A 17,320-nucleotide genomic window follows, 5' to 3' on the forward strand; every position below is an offset into this window, starting at 1 on the left:
TAAGTAGGAGAAATAGCAAGCCAAGGTCATTTAGAGACTTAAAGAGATAAAAGATAAAACTATGTAAAAGCTGAAGCACCGAATGGTTGAAGCCGACTTTCCAAAGGGATTATATATTGGCACAAAAGGATTCATACACAAGACAAACTGGACTATAAATGTTCTTCTTGTGAGATTTCTTAATTAGCAGAACTCCTAGTAACTGTACCTTCATATATTTAAAAACATGAACACAGAGAGGTACACCTTTAAAAAAAGGCAGCAGCATGGTTAAGAGCTCAGGCTTTGTAGCCAGATGTGGGTTGTAATGTTGGCTCTACCACTTACTATTTGTGTGACCTTAACCAAGTAATTTAACTCACAGTACCTCGCCCTTCTCCACCTGTAAAGTGGCGACAGCAGGACCTATACTGTGAAGTAGAAAATAAGAAATAGTTTACGTATGAAAAATATATGTATACACACATAATATGTGTACAGTTAACATACACACGTGTATAATTACATATGGAAAACAACAATTCTTGGCACGTGGTAAATGCTGGGAAAACATTTGCAAGTAAGGGGCCCCTGGGGGGCTCAGTTGGTTAAGCATCTGACTCTTGATTTCATGAGGTCATGACCTCATGGTCTATGAGTTCGAGCCCCATGTTGGGCTGTGTGCTGATAGCACGGAGCCTGCTGGGGATTCTCTCTCTCTCCCTCTCCTGCTCGTGCTCAATCTTTTTATTCTAATTATTATTCAAAGTTTGAAATTATTTAAATGGGAACCATAATAAAAACACAATTTTGTATATTTATAAGAAGTTGATGAAGAGTAGAATCAACAAATCTCTAATCACCTGATAGGACTTTGATCTGAAAATACAAAAGTACATATTTCTATAGCGTTCGCCTAAAATTCTCAAAATGCAAAGACCCCAAGGTGGTTTGTAGCTTGCACCCCAAGTAAAGGCAGGAGCCTAAGCTAGCGATCTGTGCCACAGCTGCAACAGGAGACATTGGCAATCTCCTCATGGTAAGCACAGAAAATAAAACAAAGGAGATTCTCCAAGTCACATTATGAGGTCATTTGAATTTGGTGAGGTCATAAGGGCCTCTGCACACAAAGGGCTGTCACACCTCTTTCCCATTCTTCAATATACAGTGCTTTGTACATAGTGGACGTTCATATGTCTATTTCTTTTTTTTACTGATGGACTTCCAGACCAGCTAGGAAGTCACAGAACACTACTGCATTTACAGAAGATGCAGCATAAAGGTATGATTTAACCACAGATTCCACCCAGTGGAGTGAGAGAGGCACTGCACCTGAAAAAGTAAGACCACAAGCCTCCAGACCCCACTCTGTCCATGTTTTCAGTGGTCTCTGACAGAACGCTTCAGAGCATCAGTCCCTGTCTATAGAATGAAGGACAGTCCAGAGATCTCCCAAGTACATTCTAACAATGATGTTGTGTGAATTAACATCAAATTTTCTAAAAGTATATAGCATTCCTTACAGGAACAGATGCCATAAAAAACAGTAATATAAGTGAAAAGAGATCTCTATTTACAGCATACTCAGCTTTCCTACTGCTCTGTCAGAGCAAAACTGCAAAGCAAAGAAAGCATCTACTTTCTGTCAGGACACTGAATGAGAAGAATTAACAGATACAAACAGATGAGTTTTTAGATCAAAGGAGTTAATTCCTAACAGCAGGAGCCAAGACAGAGGAGTTTCACACCAGTACTAGCAGGAGGAGGGAGAGGGCGGGAGAGGGCAGAGAGAGGAGAAGAGAGTCAGAGAGAGGGGAAGAAAGGGGAGGACAAAAGGAGAGAAAGGGAGCCAACACCTCACCAGTGGGGCTCTCTGCCTCTCCTGCCTCTGGCTTCTCCACCACCAGTAACTCTTCCCCAACCTCCCTAATAACTCCAGAAATTCTTCTAAGATTAAGGCCCTGCTTTACAAGTATAACAATAACAACCTAATTATGTTCTTGGACCAAGCACATCAGAGTTCCATTACACTGAGGGCAACTCAAATCAGTTTAAACTAGTATTAGATTTTTCCTATTTGGGTCCTTCAAAGGGCCCAATGAATAAAATAATAAAAGTGATTCAAAAAAGAGAGGCAAACTCTGGAGAACAGTATGGAGGTTCTTCAGAAAGTTAAAAAACAGAACTACCCTACGACCCAGCAATTGCACTACTAGGCATTTATCCACGGGATACAGGTGTGCTTTTTCGAAGGGGCACACGCACCACAATGTTTACAGCAGCATTATCAACAGTAGCCAAACTATGGACACAGCCCAAATGTCCATCAACTGATAAATGGATTAACAAGATGTGGTGTGGGGCACCTGGGTGGCTCAGGTGGCTAAGCATCCGACTTCGGCTTAAGGTCACAGGTCAGGTCATGATCTCACAGTTTTCAAGTTCAAGCCCTGCATCGGGCTCTCTGCTGTCAGTGCAGAGCCAGAGAGCCTGCTTCGGATCCTCTGTCCCTGTCTCTCTGCCCCTCCCCTGCGTGCTCACTCTCTCACTTGCTCTCTATATATAAAATAAAACATTAAATAAAAAAAAATAGGTGTAGTGTATATACACGTATGTGTGTATATTCATATATATAATCAAGTATTACTCAGCCATTAAAAGGAATGAAATGTTGCCATTTGCAATGACGTGACTGGAGCTAGAGTGTATAACGCTAAGTGAAATAAGTCAATCAGGGAAAGACAAATACCGTATGATTTCACTCACGTGGAATTTAAGAAACAAAATAGATATGGGAGGGGGGAAAAGAGAGAGGGAAACAAACCATGAAGGAACTTTTTTTTTTTTTTTTGGAGAGAGAGACAGCAAATGGGGGGGGGGGGGTGCAGGGAGAGGGGGAGAGAGAGGATTCCAAGCAGGCTCCAGACTGCCAGCACAGAACCCGACACAGGCTCAAAATCATGAACTGTGAGATCATGACTTGAAACGAAATAAAGAGACGCTTAACTAAGCCACCCAGGTGCCCTAAACCATCACACTCTTAAAGACACAGAACAAACTGAGGGCTGATGGGGGGAGGTGGGTGGGGGATGGGCTAGACAGGTGATTGGCACTGAGGAGGGCACTTGTGATGAGCACTGGGCACTGTATGTAAGTGATCAATCACTGAATTCTACTCCTGAAACCAATGTTACACTGTACGCTGACTAGAATTTAGGTAAAAAAAAATTTTTTAATTTTTTTTTTTTTCAACGTTTATTTTTTTGGGGACAGAGAGAGACACAGCATGAACGGGGGAGGGGCAGAGAGAGAGGGAGACACAGAATCAGAAACAGGCTCCAGGCTCTGAGCCATCAGCCCAGAGCCTGACGCGGGGCTCGAACTCCCGGACCGCGAGATCGTGACCTGGCTGAAGTCGGACGCTTAACCGACTGCGCCACCCAGGCGCCCCTAGATAAAAATTTGAAAAGAAGAAGAAAAAAAAAAAAAAGGCAAGGATCAGAAAAACACCAACTTCACAAATTTAAGTGAAGATCATTTCTGGGCAGTTCTGCTTAAAATTACTCAAAATTAGTATTTTGACAATGCTAGTCTTCGCTTTAAAGGAGCTTCATTCCCAGAAGTTGTGCTTGCCATGACTGCTGCCACAGTGCACAGTGCACACACTGCACAAATGCTGGGCTCACACCGAGACAGCCCTCCCTACAGGTGTCACAGGGGTGGTGACTAGGGAGAACACAGGACAGGGAAGGGCCTTCGTCTAGGCCTTTATTTCGGCTGGGTCTCCAAGCTCCACAGCCTGGTCCCACTTTCCCTTCCTCCAGGCCCCAAAGGTGACCAATTTTCAAATGGTGGTGGGCATGTTCCTCAATTTTAACCCTGAAGGGAATGAAGTGAAAAAAGAACGGGGAATATGCTGTGCTTCCAGATGGTAAGACCCGCTTCATCTCTCACTCAGGGAGGATTTGACTGAAGTGGTGTCCAGTCTAAGAAAGTCATAAAAATCCACTGTTGGAAGCTCTAAAGTTACAGGTGCTAATGAGTGGTTTGGTAGGTAAGATGATTTAGAAACACAGGTAAGATGTATCCAATGCCTCCTCCCACCATGCAGCTTTAGAATCAAGTAGGAGAATAGCGTCATCTTTTCCCGAGTGTAATAACCATTTTTTTCCCAATGATAATACGATAGCATGCTCTAGGTAGTATTTTCAAGGGGTCTACAGTATTAACAAACAGTATTTCTAAGGAACATATATTTGCTTTATACCACTAGCCAGACAAAGAAAACTATGCCTTAAGGGGCGCCTGGGTGGCTCAGTAGCTTGAGCGTCTGACTTCAGCTCAGGTCATGTTCTCAGTTTGTGAGTTCAAGCCCCGCATCAGGCTCTGTGCGGACAGCTCGGAGCCTGGAGCCTGCTTCGCATTCTTGTCTCCCTCTCTCTCTGCCCCTCCCCTGCTCACACGCTCTCTCTCAAAAATAAAGATTAAACAAAAAATTAAAAAAAAAAAAAAAACTATGCCTTAAGTATCTTCAAATTTAACTTGTTCTGTATCTTTGTCAATGGCAAGAAAACTAAAACAGCAAGAAAACTTGATGTGATCAAATGAATATTTCAAATATAAGAAAAACTACAATGATATAAAGAAGTGCTATATTTCTTTGGTAAAGAGCCGGTAAACTACCATTACTAAACACTGCATTAAGAATGCAAAAAAAACTGGGTCTACTGATTTTCTATTACTGAACAGTTTATAAACAAAACCACTTAAGCATCACGCAGTATATTCAATTCTTTAATATTTTCTCATTAGTACAATGGGATTGAGGTTATAAGAACCTCTCTTTACCTACCCACAAGCCACATACTGTCCATTCCTAGATGTGGCAATGCTTAATCCATATAAACTGCCTTCATCAACGAATCTGTTAAGGCACTTTCTAGAGTTCACATCCCAAACATAAACTTCCCCATCGCCTGAAAGAAAGAGCCAAAAGGGTTTGGTTAATGTTGCTTTAAACTTGAAAGCCAAGTGAACTGACCATTCATTCTTAGCCACACTTTATTTTTTTTTATTTTTTTTAAATGTTTTTATTTATTTTTGAAGGAGAGACAGACAGAGCATGAGCCGGGGAGGAGCAGAGAGAGAGGGAGACGTAGAATTTGAAGCAGGCTCCAGGCTCTAAGCTGTCAGCACAGAGCCCAATGCGGGGCTCGAACTCATGAACTGTGAGATCATGACCTGAGCTGAAGTCAGACGCTTAACTGACTGAGCCACCCAGGCGCCCCCTCTTAGCCCCACTTTAACAGTACAAGGGACTAAAAACAAAAACTCCCTATAAATGTCCTAGGTCTAGAAAACTGGCCTAAAAGGATTCCTTGTATACATTTGTACATGTAGAAAATGCATTCTCAAATAGCCATTAATAAACAGTATCTTTAAGTTTAGAGTGAAAACCACAAACTCTTGGCTTGAGTTGAGCTTTCAGACAGAACTTCTACATTTCACTCAGATGAGTTATTAGAGCAAAAAACTTAAAATAACAAAAAACAGGGGCGCCTGGGTGGCGCAGTCGGTTAAGCATCCGACTTCAGCCAGGTCACGATCTCGCGGTCCGTGAGTTCGAGCCCCGCGTCAGGCTCTGAGCTGATGGCTCGGAGCCTGGAGCCTGTTTCCGATTCTGTGTCTCCCTCTCTCTCTGCCCCTCCCCCGTTCATGCTGTGTCTCTCTCTGTCCCAAAAATAAATAAAAAACGTTGAAAAAAAATTAAAAAAAAAATAAATAAATAACAAAAAACAAAATACTTATCATCATAAGTTCCAATATCCATCAATAGGCAGAGCACCTATTTGTAGGGTAAGTTGATTAATATATCAAACTGATGATGATGGCAATGACAGAGAAAGCGGAAAATAAACTGATCCAGACCACAAGAAATTTATAATTTATGATACATACAGTGTATCTATTACCAAGTCACTTAAATGATAAGAAACGCTAACTGTGAGCAACAAGCACAAATAGTTTAGAGAAAGAAGAATGTGGGTAAGATCAAGGAGGATGTTAAACCTGAAAAGAACACCAATATTTTCATGATAGAAATGACCATCGGGGCACCTGGCTGGCTCAGTCAGAAGATCATGCAACTCTTGATCTCAGGGATCATGGTTCTGAGCCCCACACTGGGTAAAGGAATTACTAAAAAAAATAAATAAACTTCAAAAAATAAAAAGAAAGGACTATTGCCAAAATCAGTCCTTATTCTTTTTTCTCTCTCCTATAAGCACAATACTGATGATCACTGTCTTCTTCATACCCATTTACAGATTTTTTTTTTAATCTTTATTTATTTTTGAGAGGGAGGGGGAGGAGCATGAGGAGAGGGGGACAGAGGATCCAAAGCAGACTCCGCACTGACAGGAGAGAGCCCAATGTGGGGCTTGAACCCACAAACCACAAGATCATGACCCAAGTCGGAAGTCAGATGCTCAACTGACTAAGCCACCCAGGCTCCCCATTTACAGATTTGTATAATGATCCTACACTCATCTCAAAAGTGTCTCCTCACTCACCCATTTCATCTCTGTCTTTCCTGCGGATATTGTGCTAAAGTTCACTTTTCTATACTCTTCTCCTCCCAATGAGAATTCAATTAATCTCACTGTTTCAAATATTTCCTTGACAAAGATTTTCCAGGCTGGCATAAGGTTTAGATTAAGCAGTAATAAAATATATTTGGAAAAACTGAACAAGGTCAAACATGAAATTCTTTGTGTTTGCCTGTACAGTAATGTTACGATAAAGGAAAGCATTTACAGAGGCGCCTGGGTGGCGCAGTCGGTTAAGCGTCCGACTTCAGCCAGGTCACGATCTCGCGGTCCATGAGTTCGAGCCCCGTGTCGGGCTCTGGGCTGATGGCTCAGAGCCTGGAGCCTGTTTCTGATTCTGTGTCTCCCTCTCTCTCTGCCCCTCCCCCGTTCATGCTCTGTCTCTCTCTGTCCCAAAAATAAATAAACGTTGAAAAAAAAAATTAAAAAAAAAAGGAAAGCATTTACAGATTAGCCCAGCTAGCAACACACTAAAATGGGAAGAGAAGGGATTGACGGCAGGAAGGTCATCTAGATGTTACCAAAGCTGGACTTTTGATTACTCGTCCCCCTGCTTTTACAGGACCTTTGTTATAGAAAATAAGACCTCCACAATCATGACCAATTTTGTAAATACTTCACATCTGCACCTAATTCACATACCAAATTTCAGTATCTCTGACCCTCCACCTCTTCTCCCCGACTCTAGCCCCCCAGGATCCAAGGGCCATTACATTAGGAACATCACTCTGAACCAGTATTTATTCCTTACCTCTCATGAAATCTATTATGACAATAGTTGATTAAAAAAATACAAATGTGACTAACTCAACTTTGTGAAAGTTTGATTCTAGGACAAAAACAGAACATGGCAGAAAACATGAATATACACCTTGCCAAAGAAGACATCCAGATGGCTAACAGACACATGAAAACATGCTCAACATCACTCATCATGATGGAAATACAAATGAAAACCACAAAATATCACCTCACGCCTGTCAGAATGGCTAAAATTAACAATGCAGGAAACAACAGATGTTGGCAAGGATGCAGAGAAAGGGGAACCCTCTTACACTGTTGGTGAGAATGCAAACTGCTGTGGCCACTCTGGAAAACAGTATGGAGGTTCCTCAAGAAACTAAAAATAGAATTACCCTACAATCCAGCAATTGTACTATTAGGTATTTACCCAAAGGATACAAAAATACAGATTCGAAGGGGTGCATGCACCCCCTAATGTTTATAGGAGCATTATCAATAGCCAAACTATGGAGAGAGCCCAAATGTCCACTGACTGATGAATAAAGATATGGGGTGTGTGTGTGTGTGTGTGTGTGTGTGTGTGCATATACATACATACACATACACACACATACTGGACTATCACTCAGCCATCAAAAAGAATGAAATTTTGCCATTTACAATGACGTGAATGGAGTTAGGGTATTATGCTAAGTGAAATAAGTCAATAGGAGAAAAACAAATACCATCTGATTTCACTCATGTGGAATTTAAGAAACAAAACAGATAAACATATGGGAAGGGGGAGGAAGAAGAGAGGGAAACAAACCACAAGAGACTCTTAATGACAGAGAACTATGGGTTGATAGAGGGAGGTGGCTGGGGGATGGGCTAGATGGGTGCTGGGTACTAAGGAGAGCACTTGTTGTGATGAGCAGCAGGTGTTGTATGTAGGTGATGAATCACTGAATTCTATTCCTGAAACTAATACTGCACTGCATGTTATCAGACCATAAATTAAAAAAAAAAAAAAGGAAAAAAGAAACACAACAAAAATTAAACAAAAGTTAATGCCAATGTTAATCCTTTTTTTAAAAAAAGCTTTTAAAACTTTTTAATCCAGTTGTAAGTCAAGTAGATGTACTTTACAGCATGGTGACTATAGTTAATAACACAGAACTACCTATTTGAAAGCTGCTGAGAGTAGATCTTAAAAGTTCTCATCACAAGAAAAAAATTAACTATGTGTGGTGACAGATAACCAGACAATGTGGTAATCATTTTGCAACATATACAAGTATCAAATCATTATGCTGCACACCTGACTAATTTAATGTTATATGTCACATTACACCTCAAAAAAACAACAAAAAAACTAATGCTATACTATCAAGTGCTCTTAGCTGAGGTATAGCAAAAATTCTGCAAAAAGGCCCCACAGAGATTGCAGAGTAAGTACTGACACAACCACCCTGATGCCTCCCCCTACCCAGCAGCACGAGCTACACTGAGATTAGGACGGCCCCAAGATCCTGTGGGAAAGGGAGCAAGAGTCCAAAAAGGCACAGGATGATCAGAAAGGCAGAAGAGCAGGAAAGTGCAAGATTAGAGTCTGTCAAGGATGACTGACAGCTGGCCAACTGCACCATAGAAATGTCAGAGGGTGAGCTCTGAATTGTTTTCAATCAATCATGAAGAACATTCAAGACATTATCCAAGTGAAAAGGTACTGTTAAAAGAAAAAGGGTAATGATTGTAAGTAACTTTCAAAAAGAAAGGAAGTCTGAGAATGAATCATTTTTTAAATAAGCGTTTTCTTCCCATCTTCTCCCCTAATGTGTTAACATGGTTAAATATGGTTAGCCCCTCACTATTTTAAGTTTGTTTATTTATTTTGAGAGACAGAGAGAGAGAAAGAGCGCGCACGCGCGCAAGCGTGTGAGTGCAAGCAGGGAACAAGCAAAGAGGGGGAGAGACAGAACCCCAAGCAGGCTCTGCAGTGTCAGCATGAACTGTGAAATCATGACCTGAGCCGAAATCAAGAGTCGGATGCTTAACCTACTGAGCCACCCAGGAGTCCCGGCCCCTCACCGTTAACATGCTAGCATGTTAAATGTGTAGCCCTTCACTATCACTAGTCAGTAAATAAGAAGGCAAATGGGGGGCGCCTGGGTGGTTCAGTCATTTAAGCGGCCAACTTCAGCTCAGGTCATGATTTGTGAGTTGGAGCCCTGCATCAGGCTCTGTGCTGTGCTGACCGCTCAGAGCCTGGAGCCTGCTTCAGATTCTGTGTCTCCCTCTCTCTCTGCTTCTCCCCTGTTCACATGCTGTCTCTCTCACTCTCAAAAATAAAAATAAATATTAAAAAAAAAAAATTTTTTTTAAAAAGGCAAATGGTAATGACAATCCTAAAAATAAAAAATTACTTTCTTACTAACATAAAAAAATCTAAAATCAAGCACTGTTTTTGGTTAAATCTGAAATGAAACATATCCAAAGCTTCAAAAAAGCTTTAGATGATCATGTCAATTAACCCACCTGAAGAGGCATACATTCTCTTACTATCTGAAGAGAACGTGGATGCTGCAACCCTTCCATTAATTTTCATGCTGCCAATCAGTTCTTTAGTCTGAAAAAACAACAAACATTACTTATCAAATTGTTAGGAGGTACACAGAAGAATCACACTGGGAATAAAAACAATGTAGGTCTGTTTTGTTATACCTACTTGACTTTGTTTTTCCCTATAGTCAAAAGTTCTCCCCAAGTCCTACTGTTGCCCTCTGCCTGAGATGATTCAATACCATCCCTCCACTAATGTCTTATCCTAAAAGAGCAAGCAACCACCAATAAGCATTCACCTTCATTGACAGCAAATGAAGATATCCAGCAACACCATTTATCAGCAAGAAGGACCCATCTGGAGAGACTTCAAAGCTCCTCACTATCTTCTCTTTCAAGCCTTAGAGAGGAGATGAATCAATAAGGATTAATATGATTTTCAGTAACATTATCTTTCACTAGCAACTGAGAGTTCCTTACCTTCTAAAATAAAAAGTGCCTCAAACTAAAAAAAAAAAAAAAAAAAAAGCTAGGCTCAGACTCTGAAGAAGTCTGACCCCATGCATCACTGAGTATGACCCAAGTATAAGGTCATTACAAAATGCTCACTTTTCTTCTCTGTCTTGGTTAACATTCACCATTTGAATGACAGGCTAGAGATTCTCCAAACAGTAAACATAACAACTAATTTTCCAAATGTACACGGTGACATCTGTAATTAACTAAAAGGATAAATTATACTTCTTTCTCACAAAGTTCATTACCAGAAGAGAAACACACAGACATCAGAGACTGCTAAAACATAGTAACATATAGAAACTAGTTGTTGGCCACCTACTAAACATCCCATGATGAATGAGTCCAGTCCTTAACTTTGTGATTCCAAAAAGGAAAAAAAGGAAAAGAGAAAACCACGAAGTGTCGTTGTATTCAAGGGTCGATCAGCTTCTCAAAATGTGACTCATGTAACCAAACCACATGAGCTAAGTATATAAACCAGAGAGTCAATTTACTTATTTACAAAGGGACATGTTCCTTTTCCATGCCTAAAAGATTCAGATTACCCATTCAAGAGACTCTTTCCGACAAGACTGCTTAGTGAACAAACTTAATAAAAAAGTGCCTAACAGAAAGGATACCTAAAGAATAGGTACAACTGGGGGAAGGGAAGCAAGTGGCCAGGGGGATAGAGCAGAGTTTTCACGTCTGCTCTTTCCTATGTACTGGATTTTTGTACATTTGAATGTATCGTTTAGTCAAAAAAATATTATTTTTTAATCGTTTTAATATTTATTTATTTTTTCAACGTTTATTTATTTTTGGGACAGAGAGAGACAGAGCATGAACGGGGGAGGGGCAGAGAGAGAGGGAGACACAGAATCGGAAACAGGCTCCAGGCTCTGAGCCATCAGCCCAGAGCCTGATGCGGGGCTCGAACTCACGGACTGCAAGATCGTGACCTGGCTGAAGTCGGACGCTTAACCGACTGCGCCACCCAGGCGCCCCAATATTTATTTATTTTTGAGAGAGAAAGAGAGGAGACTCAGAATTGGAAGCAGGCTCCAGGCTCTGAGCTATCAGCACAGAGCCTGATGTGGGGCTTGAATTCACAAACTGTGAGATCACGACCTGAGCCAGAGTCGGGTGCTTAACCAACTGAGCCACCCAAGCACCCACCCCCGCAAAAAAAAAATTATTTAAAAAAATGTTTGGGGCACCTAGGTGGCTCAGTCAGTTAAGCATCCAACTCGATTTAGGCTCAGGTCATGACCCCATGGTTGTGGGATTGACCCTCACATCAGGCTCTACACTGAGCATGGAGCCTGCTTGAGATTCTCTTTCTCCCTCTGCCCCTCTCCCCGGCTTACGCTTTCTCTCTCTCTAAAATAAATAAAATGAGGGGCGCCTGGGTGGGTCTGTTGGTTGAGCGTCCAACTTCAGCTCAGGTCATGATCTCATGGTCCGTGAGTTCGAGCCCAGCGTCAGGCTCTGTGCTGGCAGCTCAGAGCCTAGAGCCTGCTTCGGATTCTATGCCTCCCTCTCTCTCTGCACCTCCCCAGCTCATACTTGGTCTCTCTCAAAAATAAGTAAAATAAAATGAAAAACATGTTTTAAAGTTGCTAAATTAAAACATTAATCAAAATAAATAAATTTAGAAAAACCTAGTGAAGACCCTTGTTCCCCTACCGGAAAATGCTGGTTTAGCAAGCTCCCACAGACCACTTCTACCCTTTTAACAGTCTTTATCCAGATGGTTTACAATCCTACAAACTGGGCCTCCTACTCTAATCCTGCTTCCACAGACTATACCCAATATTCCTTGATGGAAATCAATCCAGACACATATTTCCAATTACTGGAGTTACTCCTGCTAGGGATGACCAGTCTTCTTAACTATGAACCTATTCCTACCTAGGGTCATTTCATCCCCAAATCTGGGCAAACTTTAGGTTCTGACTACCGTAGACAGAAACAGCTCTAAACAGAAGGAAAATACCATTACATGATGAAACAGGGAGGGAGGCTGATTCTAGCACAGTGTGAGGCTGCAGGTGGAACCCTTTCCCCCCCCAGACCCAATCCTACTGACACAAAACTGGGCGGAAGAAATGCAAGAGAAAACTAAAAAGCCTACAGCTGAGGGCCACCAGACCACGGAAGGATATGGACTGCACAAGTATCATCAGAGCAACAGGGAACAAAGTTCCCTCATACTGTGCAGACAAACCCAGTGTGGCAAAGTGCCAGCGGGCTCATTACATAGGTGGCTAGAAGATCTTATGCATTTAGCCTGAGTAAGCTTGCTGTTTTGAGGGAATTCAGGAGAGGGGAGTGTCTTCCAGAAGGAAATACTGGACTTAGAACAAATAAGGATAGGTAGCTGCTTTAGCAATTAATTGGAAAAATAAGAAACACAACTATATTTTCATCCAAAACTTGCAGTATACTAGCTATATGTATACATTACTTTAATTTTAACCTCAAAAAAAGTGATAATAAATGCTAATATCAATACTGCAATTGCTTCTTACAAATGGTGAACCTTCCAAAATAGAAACCAGATAAAATTTGTAACATGGCCTTGAGAAAGAAGATACGATGCTTTAAAGGTGTCAGATATAAATCTTTTTATAGATCTGTGAATGAGATTTTTAGGTCAACTAATAAGCAACTGATAAGAAAAGGAAAGGCCAATTTAATTATAATAGTGCCAAATTCCATGGGATGGAAAGTGGACTTCGCTGTGATCTGTCATCCGATAAATGATATGCTGCTCCAAACAATGGCGGCAGTTACCACTGAGCATTTACCATGTGGCAGGTGCTGATTTAGGACCTTATAAAAAATTATCTCTTTTGAACAAACTGAAGGCTACCAGAGGGGAGGGGAGGGAGTGATATAGGTGATGGGGATTAAGACGTGCACCTGTGATGAGCACAGGGTGATGTATCAAACTGCTGAATCACCGTACTGTACACCTGAAACTAATATAACACAGTATGTTAACTGGAATTAAAATAAGAACAAAACACGGGGTGCCCGGGTGGCGCAGTCGGTTAAGCGTCCGACTTCAGCCAGGTCACGATCTCGCGGTCTGTGAGTTCGAGCCCCGCGTCAGGCTCTGGGCTGATGGCTCGGAGCCTGGAGCCTGTTTCCGATTCTGTGTCTCCCTCTCTCTGCCCCTCCCCTGTTCATGCTCTGTCTCTCTCTGTCCCAAAAATAAATAAACGTTGAAAAAAATAAAGTTCTTTAAAAAAAATAAATAAATAAAATAAAATAAGAACAAAAAATAAAATAAAAAATTTTTAAAAAGTATCTTTCGGGGCGCCTGGGTGGCGCAGTCAGTTAAGCGTCCGACTTCAGCCAGGTCACGATCTCGCGGTCCGTGAGTTCGAGCCCCGCGTCAGGCTCTGGGCTGATGGCTCAGAGCCTGGAGCTTGCTTCCGATTCTGTGTCTCCTTCTCTCTCTGCCCCTCCCCCGTTCATGCTCTGTCTCTCTCTGTCCCAAAAATAAATAAACGTTGAAAAAAAAAAAAAAGTATCTTTCAATATTTAGGACCCTCTATTTCAAAGAAAGAATCAAAATGGCTGCCTGACCAACTAATTTAATTCCCAAATCGTCAATTCCTTATGTGTTTACCTGGAACAAGATATCTCTCGTAAGAATTACCCTTATAAATGACTCAACAGAAACGGTTTCTGGAATCTGAACTAGTAATCTGGGGTTCTCAAAATTTTTGTGTGTCAGTCTCGTGAAACGTATGATTCCCCCTCTCAAAATAACAGTTGTTCAAAACTTTCATAACTGAAGGAAATGCTAAACTTCAGTTATAGGTTAGTGAAAATAAAGACATAATGTTTTTCCCATCTGATTTTACATACTCCTGAATTCTATCAGAATTTTGAGAGTCCGTGGACCCGACATTATGAACCCCATCGGTTAATGGAACTATCAATTCAAAATTCTTCAGAATGCACCAATTCTGCATTCTTCATTTTTCAAGCTTGCATTTAAGACAGTGAATGAGTTTGTTGCGCCTGGGTGGCTCAGTCGGTTAAGCGTCCAACTTTGGCTCAGGGCATGATTCACAGCTTGTGAGTCTAAGCCCCACGTTGGGCTCTGTGCTGATGGCTCGGAGCCTGGAGCCTGCTTCGGATTCTGTGTCTCCCTCCCTCTCTGCCCCTCCCCTGCTCATGCTCTCTCTCTCTCAAAAATAAACATTAAAAAGATAAAAAAAAAAAGACAATGAAAGAGTTCTGAGGTGTATAAGTTTGCACATTCTAACCAGTCAGCGATTTTTCTAATTCTAGTGTCCTTAGTTTCTTGAATTATTTACAGTTTTATAGTAATAGACTGAAAACAGTGTTCAACAACCAACCCCACCAAAAAAAAAAAAAAGTTTAATTTATCATTATCACCATTAATGTGCCAAGTTATGCTTACTGAGGAAAGAGGAGGGGAAATATTGAGAGCAAAAGATAAATGCCACGTCTTAGAAGAAAGTTAGTGGTCAGATCCACACTCCTGTGCACCAGCAGATCCACAGTAACCATCACTAACTGCATGTGGGCCAACCCTGGGCTTGCTTTTCCCAAGAAGATGCAAGGCAAGGATGGACAAAAGCCCACTCCTTTTCATAAGTGGAATAATAAGTAAAAACACTAACACTATGTGTTGTTTTCTGCTACAACATGGGGGGACTATTTAAGGCTTTTCAACTCAAAGTGAGGTCCATGGACCAGCACCAGCACCATCAACTAAGAGCTTGTGAGTGATGCAGAATCAGGCCCACCTCAGACCCACAGAACCACAATCTGCACTTTAACCAGATCCCCAGGTAATTCATATGCACATTAATGTCTGAGAACCACTGGTTTAAAGCATTCTTAAACTAAGAATCCACTGAAGGTGTCTGGAAACTTAGGAAACAGAAGATTGGGAACACTGAACACAAACACCATAAATGTTTCTAAAGCTGGCCTTGTTCACTTGGAACCATTAGTAGAAAAAAGACTACACAGAGCCACCCCGGTCCTTTACAGCCCCAAACATACACGCAGTCTAACAAGGAGATGGTCATGGAGCCACAGCGCTGTTCGCACCACCTCTCAAGACTTAAAATGCTAACGCAGCCAACCTCACTACGAGGGAAACCAAAGTTCACAGAGGGTTCATGACTGCGTCACTGCATTTTGTGGTGATGTGGGTTGGGGCATGCAGGGGAAGAATGGGTAAGGCAGAGGAAGATAAATTTTCACCTAAAAGATTTTTTAAATAGTCTTTAAAATATATCACAACCTCCAAAAGTAGTGCTTTATTTCTTTTAAACGTAAACCAAAAATCTATCACAGACACTGGAAGAACAAGAAGAGTATCCAAATTTCCTGACTACCAGAGAGGAGAAAGTTTATCCGAGGACGTGGAACTCAGGTTTTCTAGCTCCCAGGCTCTTTCAGCTGCATAAATTGCTAATTTTATAGCCAAGTATTTGCAACTGCTTTTCTGGTCTGGGGGACATATGTTTCCAAATTATGATTTTCCTGTAAGTGCTCAATAAAAAGGTCCCTATTTTCATTCAAATGTATCATCTCAACACAACATTTCCCAAATACCAAACTAATGGCACTCTTTTTAAGAATCCTATGGGAAAGAAGTGGTTGTAAATTCTGTTAAGTGAACTCAGTCGTGGGCTGGCAGGGAAGGTGTGTGACCGGCTGCCTGTTCAATAGAAACCTTACCTCTCACTTGATGCACAGGAATTAACTTTCCAGCCAGCATATCATAAACATAAAGAACCTTGCTGTGGATACTCGTGGCTAAAACCTCTTCTCCATTAGCACTAAAACAAGCCTTATAGATTGGAAACTTTTCCAAATAGATGCTCTGGATTTTAGGATTTGTTTTTCCATCAACCTATAAGGAAATGCAAAACATTCCTTTTGGTTATTTCCACAGACTGTATCCTGGGAGTCAATACGTTTCACTACAAGTTTTTCACGTAAAAATGCATACCTGAAACAGCGATATGGCATTATCTAGAGCAGCAACCATCACAACCTGCGCACGAGGATGGAATTGCACAGACGAAATCCTGGCTGTGGTAGGACGTTCTGCGTTAGCATGTTGACAATTCTTTATCTGGGGAAAAATAAAGCTGGAATTTTATCAATTCAAATGGGGTGACATTACCTTCTTCAAAGCATGGAGGAAAAACACAGTAACATAACTTATAACATAGAACAAAGTGCACTGGAACGGTAACCAGAAGACCCCAGCTCTACCAACTAGCAAGTCATTCTACTATGCAATGATCCATTTTTACCATCTTTCAAGTGAGGGGATAAAATCGTTACGGTCTTAGAGCACCAGGATACAGTCATTTCCTCATGATATACACATAAAGGTTAGGAGACTTTGACTTCCAGGGATATTTTACTTAAAACTGTTACTCTAGCGTCTTTGCAATCATGGCACAAAATAAGAGGCACTATGTAATCATCTCCATGGTTCTATGGTTGGCATGGACAGCTTATGTTCTCCTCTCAGCATACATGGTTGCTAGTTTAAACTATTTTTTTTTTTTTTTTTAACATTTATCCACTTTTTGAGAGACACAGCGTGAGCAGGACAGGAGCTGAGAGGGAGACACAGAATCCGAAGCAGGCTCCAGGCTCTGAGCTGTCAGCACAGAGCCCGATGCGGGGCTTGAACTCATGAACTGTGAGATCATGACCTGAGCTGAAGTCGGACACTTAACCAACTGAGCCACCCAGGCACCCCAACAGGGTTACTAGTTTAAAGCAGCGATGATCCTGGGGCACCTGGGTGACTCAGTCAGTTAAGCATCTGACTCTTGAATTCATCTCAGGTCATGATCTCATGATTCCTAAGTTCAAGCTCCACATCAAGCTCTGTGCTGTCAGCTTGGGATTCTCTCCCTCCCTCT

At 41.5% G+C, this 17,320-nt stretch overlaps 1 protein-coding gene across 2 annotated transcripts in view; it reads right to left on the bottom strand.

The window, feature by feature from the left end:
- The window catches only part of UTP18 (UTP18 small subunit processome component), a 42,980-nt gene that overhangs the window by 13,001 nt on the left and 12,659 nt on the right, over positions 1–17,320 (bottom strand). For both annotated transcript variants that reach the window (XM_030294586.2, XM_030294587.1), the window contains exons 6-10: positions 16,387–16,512; positions 16,113–16,287; positions 10,172–10,272; positions 9,849–9,939; positions 4,832–4,955 (exon numbers count right to left, since the gene is read on the bottom strand). In XM_030294586.2, coding sequence (XP_030150446.1) covers positions 4,832–4,955; positions 9,849–9,939; positions 10,172–10,272; positions 16,113–16,287; positions 16,387–16,512 — 617 coding nt within the window. The remainder of the gene's footprint in view (positions 1–4,831; positions 4,956–9,848; positions 9,940–10,171; positions 10,273–16,112; positions 16,288–16,386; positions 16,513–17,320) is intronic.

Source organism: Lynx canadensis, chromosome E1, assembly GCF_007474595.2.
Source record: "Lynx canadensis isolate LIC74 chromosome E1, mLynCan4.pri.v2, whole genome shotgun sequence".
Taxonomy (NCBI): Eukaryota; Metazoa; Chordata; class Mammalia; order Carnivora; family Felidae; genus Lynx; species Lynx canadensis.